The following is a 12,045-nucleotide window of genomic DNA, read 5'->3' on the forward strand; positions in this document are numbered from 1 at the left end:
TGATCAAGGACAAGAGCAACCAGCTAAAAGGAAGAAGCCTTTGAAATCTGAAGTTTGGAATCATTTTGATTGTATTGAAATAATGCAGGAATCTGGACATAGTATGCATTATTAAAATGATTCCATATTATGTATCTGATATTCTCAAGTTTCTTTAAAAAAATAATGCTTTTATATAGGTCAGTTCTGCCGATTTTTCTTGTTCATATTGGTTCTTTAAAAAAAATATTGCTTTTATCCTAATCCTGAAACTATAAGCGACTCAAATATGAAACTTGTTATATGTGTATACATGATGTACCGCCTATATTCTAATTTTGAATCCACTGCATATAAACTGCATTTAGGTTAATTCCTTTTGTGCTGGCCTAAAAATGTACGTGTAAGCTTCAGTTGATCACATGATATGAAATTTAAATATTGTAGAGTTGTTTCTGGTTTAAGTGCTATGAAATTTTAGACACATGGACAACACATAATGTCAGAGAACATCTTGTTAAATTTGTCCAATTGAACTATTATGCTTAACTGCACATCCTGGAACCACACATCAGTTCTGAACTTTAGTTAATAAGCACCAGCAAATTAAGCCCAATTTGATTGCTTTTTTAAGATGATTCCTCCTTTTGATTTCAGTGTAAATATTTACTTTAGTTGTGGCTAAATAAGTCTGCAAACAGTGCAAGCATAACTAATAATTATGAGCCTGTGTTGGAAAAAATCCACAAGTCCATCAATACCAGTGACAATTAGTTATAGAATTCATTCTATTTTACATTATATGTTTGACTATTTTCATTATATAATTATGGTTAATAATTAGTGGTCTTTGTTCCTCAGGTTATTCTTATTATCTGCATTATAAGGGCAATCCGTGAGATGGAGCTCTCAGTCGTTCTTTATGATTAATGATGTCATTTTATTTTTTGTAATACATTTGCTTGTTTAATAGACTAAGTGACTTGTACTCTAATTTTTGAGAGTGCTTGGGGCTGCAGGATGTAGTCTAGTTGCCCAAAACTCTGAAATTTATGTCATAAATGTTTATTTATTGCTCACTTGCAGGAAGCAAGTTGTTCGGGAAGAATATTTATCAAATTAACTCAATTTGCTAAAAACAATCAGTAAAAAGAACTTTAATTACTTCATTAATTTGAAAATTTTGTCACATTTGTTTATTTATTTTTATTTAAATTTATAAATTTCACAAAAAAATTGTTTATATAAAAAAACGGATTCGGATACGGATAATATACGCCGGATATGTATACAGATTTGTTTTTCCCGGATATTTCCGGATTCAAATGCGAATTCGGATACGGTTTCGGAAATCCGGATTCGGATCCGGATATAACAGTATTTATATCCTAAATATCCGTTTGACACCCTTAGTTTAGAATAACGTGTTAAGATTGAAAATATAATATTATCCAGTATTTTTGGTAGAAAAAATGATAATAAAAAATTACAAAACGATAGTCTATTTTGCATTTTGCTTCAAACCAAACATCTTTTCGACACTTCAAACAATTTTTCAAGTTACGTTTTGCTATTTAATAAAAAAATCAGAACGAAATATAACTCATTGTTTTCGATGAATAAGAAAAACAAAACATAAGATTCCATTTTAAATTGACATTTAAAACTATATTTTTAGAAAATAATATCTAAGATCATTATTTTCCATGAAATTTGGGACCGATACCCCATTTTTTCACGGTTTACTTGGGAGATAAATGCCCCACAAAAGTTGGTGAGTACGCGTATGGTGTATTTGAATGGCGAAATTATAAAAAAAATGGATAAAATATCCCTTAAAGATTAGAAATTATTTGTATCTCGTCTCATCATGTAAGTGTAGTTACTGTATTGTGATTTGAGGTCGATATATTCCTTGAAAAACCCCTAAAATCATAAAACCCCTATATTGAAGAAAATGCTGATAAACCCACAAAACTTATTGTTCTCTCTACAAGCTTCTTCAACAAGGTATGTTAATTCCATTTCACTCTCTCTCTTTGCGTCTCTCTCACTCCACACAAATCAATCCTCTGTAAATCACAATGATATACAAACTGTATACAACATTATATGCACTTCAACTAATACTAATCACATGAAACAATCACTCAAATCTTCCCAAATATTTTTGTCCAATGACTTAATTGATAATGTCCTAAAAAAGGCCAGGTTTAGTCACTCTAACCCAAGAATTACATTGGATTTCTTTAATTTAACTGCGCAACGAAGGGGCTTTTATCATACTTCGTATTCGGTCGATACAATGCTGTATATTCTGGGTAGGAATAGGAGGTTTAGGGAAATTTGGGAGGTTTTAGGGGAGATTAAAAAGAAAGATCGGTCTTTGATTACCCCGAGGACTGTTATGGTTGTTTTGGGTCGGGTTGCCAAGGTTTGTTCGGTTAGGTTTACGGTTGGAATGTTTAGGAAGTTTAGGAGGATTGTTCCGATGTTTGGGACCGAGTGTTATAATGGATTATTCAGAACTTTGTGTCAAGAAAAGAATATGATTGATGCAAGGAATGTGTATCATGGGTTGAAGCATGAGTTTAAGCCCAATTTGCAGACTTTTAATATTTTGTTGTCGGGGTGGAAGTCTCCGGAGGAAGCCGAGGGGTTTTTTGGTGAGATGCAGGAGTTGGGGATTAAGCCAGATGTTGTTTCCTATAATTGTTTGATTGATGTGTATTGTAAGGGTAGAGAAGTTGACAAGGCGTTTAAGATGCTGGATAAAATGAGAGAGGAGGATATTGTGCCGGATGTGATATCTTATACTAGTTTGATTGGGGGTTTGGGGTTAGTTGGGCAGCCGGATAAAGCTAGAGATCTTTTAAAGGGAATGCAAGAGTATGGATGTTATCCGGATGTTGCTGCCTACAATGCTGTAATTAGGAATTTTTGTATTGCAAAGAGGCTTGTTGAAGCTTATAAACTGTTGGATGAAATGGCAGACAAAGGTTTGGATCCGAATGCAACTACTTACAATGTGATTTTAAGGTCACTGTATTGGACTTTCGATTTGAGATCTTCTTGGAATTTGTATGACAGGATGAGGAGAACTGGATGTTTTCCCAACACGCAATCTTGTATGTTTCTGATAAGGTTGGTTAAAAGGGAGGAAAAGGTTGAGTTGGCTCTTGAGCTCTGGAATGATATGGTGGAGAAGGGATTCGGATCCTATACCTTGGTTTCTGATGTGTTGTTTGATTTGCTTTGTAATTTGGGGAAGCTAGCTGAAGCAGAGAAATGTTTCTTGCAAATGGTGGAGAAAGGGCAGAAGCCAAGCTACACTTCATTCAGGAGGATCAAGGTGCTAATGGAATTAACTAATAAGCATGATGCTCTTCAGAATTTATCAGATAAAATGGCTTCTTTTGGTTCATCAGTCCAAGTCTCTGAAGATAAACGTCCGGATTATAGAAATCTCACTTCAGTCGATTTAGATCAGATGCATGTAATCTAATCATGCGCCTGGCCGAGGAGGTTGAACTGGTATCCTACATGAAGCACATGTGTCTTCATTATAGTAGAAAGTTTGTATGGTTGTAAATTGACTGTGATTTCATTTTTCCTGCTATTTGTTCAGTACTTGAGAGTTTAGTGGCCAGCACAGGTTAGAGCTGAGTGAAACTTGTTTAAGTCATGTCAGTAGCTTGTAACTGAGATCTTTGCATGAATGAGTCAAAACACTACAGGTAGTCAAAACACTACAGGTGATCAAACTCCATTGTTAAATAGCTGTTCTCTGGTAGTCTGGTACATTATACGAGTTCCAGTACTTCATTTGAAAAATATATTTGGACTTGGATTCTCGTATATATATCTTTTACTGGATAATTCTGCAATTTCAACAAGTAGATATTATTTGTGATTGAGGACAAACCCAGATTTAGGATAGGTTTGTCATCTTTTTGAGCCAGATGTTAAATGCAAACAATTATTCTCCCCGTTTGATTTGCTTAAAGAAGTACAGCCAGTTCAAACAGTTATCCTATTAATTTCTGCCAAGAATAGGGGTGACAAAATAAAGATTGGGGTGACAAAATAAAGATTTGACCATGTCTTTGCAAAAATAATAAAACATGGTTGTATAATTTATCCAATCGCCCATGTTAATATCTGGTTCAGGTACAAATTGGACCCGATGCTTCCAGGTCGAACTCGGTTTGACCCATTTTCCTATCCAAATCATATACCAGAATATGGAGGATTTTCTGTTGTAACTTGCAGTGACGTCCCACGAGGAAGTCAGTACGTAGGATTAAAAAGCGTACTTGGTAACAGTACATAGGGACCGAATTTAAACCGAAACCAGAAAAAACCGTATAACACCCATCCGAATAAAACCGATCCGAAACTGAAATCGAAAAATAAAAAACGGAAACGATTTAAATGGTTCGGTTCCGATTTTACGTTCTAACCGCACCGGTAACAAACAAACAGGCGGTACCAACCATTATTAGCTGATGATGGTATCTTGTCCTGGTCAGCGTGTTGCATTAGTGGTAAATTGATTTTTCACCATAGGGAAGCGTTTGGAAACGCGAATTTCATTTAAAATATTGAAATTCAAATGAGGAATTTGAATTTTGGAATTTCAAATACAAATAACCTGTTTGGTAATTACAAGAATTTCGAATCCTGAATTTCAATTTACCAATGCTGTTTGGCAATAAGTAGAATTTCATTTCAACTTAGATACTTAAAATCCATCAGTAAACAATCAAAAATACACCTGAACTGCAGAATCTTTTAACACAATCTTAAAATATGTTTAAAAATAACTAATCATTAATAAGCAATAAGATCCAGCCTAACTTTTTATCATCGGGTAAACTTTTCAGCATCTCGAACTCGTCAACTTGTCCATTTACAAACCTCTTGACAGCCCTCATAGCATCATTATCTATGATTTTATCAACTGTAGATACGACCTCATATATTTCTTTGCAGGTGGGTCGTGGTGGTTCTTTTGCTTTACTCAAGTATTCCTTGAATGACTCTGCAAAACTAGTAACGGCATCAGCAAGACAGTCCCTCTTTTGCCTTTTATTTAATTCACCAGAACCCGTTTCAGCAGTGCTAACAACTTCATTTTCGAGCTCCATTGCGGTTGTCGACTCTTCATACTGCTCTGCACCATCACCAATAGCTCTATCAGAGGCAAATAAAGTACAAATGTCATCCCAATTCTGAATACGCTTGTTCTGGTAGGCAGAAGCGTGTGGAACTCCTGCCCAAGAAAATCACAACACAAAAAAATCAGCAGAATGATTATTAATCATTATACACAGCATTGTAAAGAAATAGTAAAGTGTTTGAATTAGATCAGAAGCAGGCATTAAACAAAATCTGTAAAAAGTTATCCAACAACTTAAAGTACTCTAAGAGAAGGAACCATGCACAAAGGGCAAAACAGAAAAAATAATCACTCCACCCAATTTCATTTGATTATTTACATTCATACCAACCATAATATGCTTCTGCAATCTGCAGAGCCTTGAAACTTCTACGACCTGTTATTAAGAATGAGGTCTAATAGACCTGCAAGAGTTTTTGCTGTAAGATCTGGGCCATTGTTCTCTTGGGTGGAGTCTGGTGTGAGTGTGTTTGTGAAGTGTGTGAGTGTGTGGTGTGTGTGGGTGTGTGTGAGCCTGTGTGTGTTAGTGTGTGTGTGCTTGAGTTTGGGTGGGGCGTTGGGTTTGAGTGGGGGTTTTCCTTTCTGAGTAGAGAAGCTAGGTGGATGCATGTGTGCGTGTGTGTGTTTGGGTGGGGTTTCTTTTATCTGGGTAGGGTTCTTGGGCTGGGGTTCGTAGGGTTGTTGTTTGGTGTTGTTGCCTTGAGGGGGAGTGGTGTGAGAGTGAGGGTTAAGCTGATTTGGGTGGGGTTTCTTGGAGTTTTGGGAGATTTAGGGAGGAGTTTTAGGTTGCTGTTGCAGGTGAGGCTTATTATAGGGTGGGATTTTGGGAAGGTGGTGATTGCTGGGGGGAAGGATAGAGGTGGGCGTTGGTGTGTAGAGATTTGTGAGGGTCGATCTCAGGAGGGGTGGTTCTTGGGTTGGGGTTTTCTGCGAGAGTTCGAGATAGGAGAAGGAGAGACGAGAGTAGTGAAGGTGGTGAAAGGCAGCAGTTCTGGTTCGAGGAGTTGCCCCTGGGGGTTGGCCAGATTTTCGACAGATTGCAGAGGTCTGGTTGATGTTTGTTTCTGCACTTGTCGCTCATTTATGCAGGTTTCGAGTGGAGCAGGGGAGGCGAGTCTTGATCTGGGAGTTGATGGCAATGACGTTCAGGTGATTGTTTACGGGACTTGCTTCAGTTTGCTTAGGTTTCGTGAGGTGCATCTGGTTTTTATTGCTTGGAAAGCTGGTGTGAGCTTTGGGAATGACTGGGCTCTTCTTTTGGGCTGCAAGTTTTGTTTCGGTCATTTAATGAGTATGGGTACTGGTTTGGTTTATTTGGGCTTCTTGTTTCTAATTTCGTCAGGGCTTTATTTGTGGCTTGGAGAAAGGAAGTTGGGCTTATTTCTTGGTACTAGTCCCTCGGCCTGGTTGTTTGAGTTGGGCTTCCGGTTGGACTTTTGTTTGTTTTATTTGGTAGCTGTGCCTTTTTTTCTGTATTTGTGTAACAGAGTTGAGGTTGTTTTGGTTTTTTTGACTTGGTTTCTTTTCTTTCCTTTTTTATTTTTCTCTTGAAGTTCTGTTTCAAGAGTTAAATTTTTAAGGACCCTTGTATATTCTCTCTTTTTTAATATATTTTTTGAGACTTGACCTCATTTACCCAAAAAAAAAGAATGAGGTCTAAACACTAGGGCAAAGGTCTTTGGCTACTGATATCTTCCTCTTATGTAAGATGCGGAGTTTCATTTTCACAATAGACAATACAACGTGTGTAACTATCTACTGGAGATATAATCATTTTAGCACATGCAACATATACAGGTGAAAGGATGAGTACTGATGGGGCTTGGTATGCTATTTTTCATTTAAAATCACTTTTGTTCATGCAGCGTAATAGTAGATACTAGTATATGTGTTAGGGAAAGGACTAAAACACCAAAAAAATAAAACCAAGTTCATATCTATATATACTGATATAAATAAGTGAAATCAATGTACTTGATCATATCTCTGAGAGTACCTAAGCCAGTAGGTATTCAAAATATCACTATTAATCATTTCATCTGTATCACTTGGTTTACATATATTTGACCAAACTTCACTACATTTATAGATTACTAAAGTAACATGTCAGCCCAGACCTCCATTGTATTCAACTAATACACTTTCGTGTCCAGTTCATTGTAAAATTGCATATCTATATCATTGGTTGCCTGCTCAACTTAATATTTGTTGCTTCCTTCAAAATCAAAAGTCCTTAAAGAGGGCTCTCATAACAAGACTTGTTACTTTAACAGCTGACTTGAACCAGTCTTGAGGTCAGAAACTTGTTGTACAATAATATCTGGCTGAGGTGCAGGATAAAATTAAGAGTAGCTGATAATTTTTAACATCCAATTTTGCAATTTATAATACAGTTATGTACTTGACCTATCCGCTTGCAATTTAAATTGCAATTTCAATTTAAATTGACCTTGATATAATAGTATATTACCATGTATAATTATCAGGTTTGATTCTTGTGTCTGCATAGATTATTTTGTGAATCAAGAGCACTAGAAGTAATATACTCAATCTGAGAAACATGATTTAGTTGCTCATAACTAAAAATTGACCAACTTGTCTCAGTAAGAAGCTTTACAAGCCAAATTAATCTTCCTTGAATGAGACTTGGCTTGCAGAATCTTCAAATATGCAAATAGTGTAAGCACAAAACCCCTACTACCTTGACCTCCTAGCAGACGTAGGTTAAACTTTCTTTTTAAAAATCAGATTCACTATTGCTAAGAGCAGAGAGCATCTCGCCACTAGCTATGATATGTGTGTGCAAAAAAGTATTACTCTGGATTGCTTTGAATTGCAAACAAGAATATCATGCAACTGTTTGCATGATAATTTTATTCAGGTAAGATAATACAGGAAATATAATCAGGAAAGATATAGAATACCTCACAATAAGCTTTCCATTCTGCAAGATCTTCTATCGGTATCACCAGCATCTTCTTTTCTTCATCCCACTTAAATTTGGTATAAGTTCTAATCTCAGTTATCATAGCATAGTGTTTCTTCCAAACCTTGATTCGGTTCCTCACATTATCCACAGTGGCAAATATAACCATTTCAAACCTTGTTATGTTTCCCGTCAAGAGCTCCAACAACACCCTAAATAAAGTTCTTGTTTAATAATGGACACTTTGAGTTTTACATACATAATTAGAAATTGACTTTTAGATTACCTCAAACCACTTCCACTAGTTATCATCAACATAACTAGTGGAATGGTCTACTTTCTTTATGTAATCCTTCCCAAGCTTGAGTAATATTCCAAGTACTATATGAAATTGTCGGCTCACTGTCTCTCCAGAACGTGCAAAAATAGCTTGTATGGTTCTATTTTCAAATCATGTGCTAGGATATGAAGAAACAAAGCGACAACTTCTTTAAAAGTGACATGTTTTGTATTTACTAACCCACCCTTAGTTTCTAAAAGGTGACACAACTTTTTAAATCGAGGTATATCAAGACGCAATTCATCACGACATCTCCTATCAATTTTTAAGGTATTCATCCAAGTAGCCCTAATCTGAGAATGATCGTAAGCATTCCATGTTAACTCCTTCAACCTATATTTTTGGCCATAAGATGCTGTCACTACGACTTGAATAAAACCTACTACCAACATAATTAATTCCATATCCTCTTCATTGTCAACATTATCCCTTGGACGCTTTCGTAAAACGTTAGAGACATGAAATTTTCTATGTTTTCAGTTAGAAAAAATAAACAAATATTAACTTAATCCAATTACGACATACTCAATTAAAATCAAAAATTACAGCAGTTAGGCAGAAATAGAAATTACAAATAGAGAGAAAATATAAAGAGGAAAATGTGTAAACACTAACCCTTGAGCTGATTTCTCTTTTGAACGGCAAAAAGAACCAATAAAATCAATTATTTTCCTATTAAAACATATAGATCTGATCAATTTATTTGTGTGAGTGAGAAAAAATTGAAATCAATAAGTATTCGTGTGTGTGTATATATTGAATCAATTTGTTGTGATATGTATAGATACACAAACACATATAGCATACCTCATGTTGATTGATGGATTAAGCAAAAACATAAGTGCGAAAAGAGGGATAAGTGGAATGAGGGGGAGAGAGAGAGACGGTGGAGAGATAGGGGGATACGGGGGGAGAGAGAGACGATGGAGAGAGAGGAGAGAGAGAGAGAGAGGGGGATAAGGGGAGAGAGACGGTAGAGAGAGAGGAGAGAGGGTGAGTGAGTAGCTCGATCCAATATTTGGGCTATTTTTCATTTGGAATGACATATCTAAAATTGTTATTTGAAATACTTAGATATGGGCTTTAAATTTAAATGGGTAGAATTTGGGCCAAATACAAATCCAAATTTTTCATCTATCCAAACCACAAATTTGAGTGAAATCCAGTATTTGAAATGAAATATGGCTATCCAAACAGGTCATAGCTTCAGTTTGTGGGAATTTAAAATTTGATTATATAATATGGATTGGTTGTACAAGTTGCAGATACACAAAACATGCAGATATGGCTGCATCCCTAGCTATCATTAATTATATTCCCGAAAATCTTAAAGAGGCCATGAAGCAATCAAGCTTCTTAGACATCTCTCCCTTCTTAAATCCTTGAAAAAGGCATGGATGAAGCTAAACACAATGTTTCTTTCGCTGAGGTACATTTCATAATGTGATCTCTATTCTAGTTGTGAATTGTGATACATTTCATCATTTGAATGAGTACCTGCTTGCTTTTTAATTGTGACTTTTCTCTTAACTTCACGCGTTTATATGATGATTTTCGGGTATGGGGCGGGGATCGGGGAGATATATGTAAAAAATTCGGGGATCGGGGCGGGGGCGAGGATTAGTGTCTCCCAGCCCCGATCCCCGACCCCGAATCGTATTCTAAATAAAAATACTATTGTATATATATATATCTCAAATAAATACTGAAATATATAAAATATATTATTATTTTCAATTTCTCATCTCCTATATGATTTAAATTTGCTTATTGTGGTATTATTTCATTATAATATTATAATTTTTGTTTATTATTATACTAAAAATAAATATTAATTCAAATTAAGGTTAAACATTAATATTAAATTTAAAAGAAAATCTATATATTATGATTTACTATGTGAATTTTTATTGAAAAATATTATTTAAAATTTAATCTTTTATTTAACGAAAAAAATAAAAAACAAATTTTCGAATCCCGAGGGAATCTCCGTTCCCCGTTTGAGACAGGTAACGGTGAGTAAATTATCCCCGTTTGAGGATCGCGGCGGATTTGGAGATCGATTTTAGGTTCGGGGATCGGGGCGGGGACAACACTCCCCGACCCCGAAATGACCCGATGGCCATTCCTAATCGTCACAATAGTATTAATTCAAGGATTCCTAATCTGCCCTTCCTATATCAGGTGAGGACCAACTGCGTAGGTGTCCCAACGTTGCACACAACGTATTGCTAGCACAAACAGATTTGGAGGTCGATTTGGAGGTCGCTTGGTTCAGAAGTCGGTATGAGTTTGGAATCAGGAATCAGGAATCGGGGGTATGGGGATGAGCAATGATTTCTGATATTATATATTTGGTTCAGTGCTAGAATGAATCTTTTTATTTCAAATATAATCGACATTTCAATTTTGATTCTAATATTATGTGCAAGTATACATTATACATTGAAACTAAATTCTTACATAATTTACAAATAAAAATTTACTAAAAAATTATATGATTAGTAATATATAATTTAACCAATTAAATAATAATTTAATATTTTTTAATAAATTAAATCTTACAAATTGGCATTAGATAAATATTATTATAATAATTTAATTTAAAATTAAATAATATATCAAATTTAAAATATCTTTACATAAATTGTATTTAATCGTAAAAATAAAGATGAATAATAATAGTAAATATAATAACCAAAATGAGGTATAATATGGTTCAAACGGTTATTCCCTAATTTTTAGTTATCAAGAAAATAAATAAATAGTGTTATATATCCGCTAAACTACGAAATTATTAAACTATTACACACATAGTCTACTTTTCCTACTAAACTACAACCATACCTTATCCTATTATTAAAAAAATAGTGTTATATATCCGCTAAATTACTAAATCGTTAACCTACTAGATGTAATATACTTATTATATTAAACTACGACCATATGTTATCGTATTATTTTTTTATAAATTTATTATTATTATTATATATATTAAAATTATAATATGACGGGATAAATAAAAAATTTAAATATTAACGGGAACCCGTGTATCACACGGGATTTAAGTTAGTAATGGTAAATCTGATACCTCATACCCCTTCTCCGTACCCACCTTTTCCCTAAGATATTAAATCTGATTCCAAGTGAATTTTAGGTACGGGTTTCAGCGAATACAAATCATGAACATATATGAGTTTGGAATGAACAAAATCCATACTTGATGTCCAAATTTTCTAAACCAGACGACTCTAGTGGGAGAGTGGGCTCTATCCCCTAGTTTTCTAGGAATCAGAAATGTCAAAATATGATTTTGCTACATTATTCAAGGTTTTTGTGAGATTCCATTGTTTAGATGTTATTTCATCTACCCCTCCCATTTATTTACACTTTTTTTTGGATGTCCCTTCTAATTATTTATATTTCAAAAAAATTCAAAAATAATAATTTTTTTATAATTTTTAAAATAACTACATTCACTAGTTCTCTCCACTATACTCACTTAATACATATAATATTAATCGGTCTTACTACTTTACTCACTTTTTTATTTTTCCTCCATTATTTTATCATTTTTCTTAAAATTCATGCCCAACTCAAATATAAACACTTGGACGG

At 34.6% G+C, this 12,045-nt stretch overlaps 2 protein-coding genes across 3 annotated transcripts; one reads left to right on the forward strand and one right to left on the reverse strand.

Annotated features, from left to right (window-relative positions):
- The first annotated feature begins 1,848 nt into the window (after positions 1–1,848).
- LOC141668856 (putative pentatricopeptide repeat-containing protein At1g02420) lies at positions 1,849–3,731 on the forward strand. The gene has a single exon (XM_074475887.1). It carries the CDS (start codon positions 1,937–1,939, stop codon positions 3,482–3,484), a length of 1,548 nt encoding a protein of 515 aa, XP_074331988.1. The 5' UTR covers positions 1,849–1,936; the 3' UTR covers positions 3,485–3,731.
- Positions 3,732–4,759: 1,028 nt separating this feature from the next.
- LOC141668107 (uncharacterized) lies at positions 4,760–9,350 on the reverse strand. 2 transcript variants are annotated; one of them, XM_074474804.1, is made up of 5 exons: positions 9,235–9,350; positions 9,043–9,099; positions 8,374–8,760; positions 8,086–8,299; positions 4,760–5,254 (listed from the first exon to the last, which is right to left on the reverse strand). In XM_074474804.1, the coding sequence occupies exons 3-5, from the start codon at positions 8,403–8,405 to the stop codon at positions 5,075–5,077; spliced, it is 426 nt and encodes a 141-aa protein (XP_074330905.1). In that variant the 5' UTR covers positions 8,406–8,760; positions 9,043–9,099; positions 9,235–9,350; the 3' UTR covers positions 4,760–5,074. The 2 variants fall into 2 exon arrangements, with proteins under 2 accessions (XP_074330905.1, XP_074330904.1); XM_074474803.1 differs by lacking the exons at positions 9,043–9,099; positions 9,235–9,350 and having other exon boundaries at positions 8,374–8,999.
- Positions 9,351–12,045: the final 2,695 nt, after the last annotated feature.

The sequence above is a fragment of the Apium graveolens genome, chromosome 6 (genome assembly GCF_009905375.1).
Source record: "Apium graveolens cultivar Ventura chromosome 6, ASM990537v1, whole genome shotgun sequence".
NCBI classification, from domain to species: domain Eukaryota; kingdom Viridiplantae; phylum Streptophyta; class Magnoliopsida; order Apiales; family Apiaceae; genus Apium; species Apium graveolens.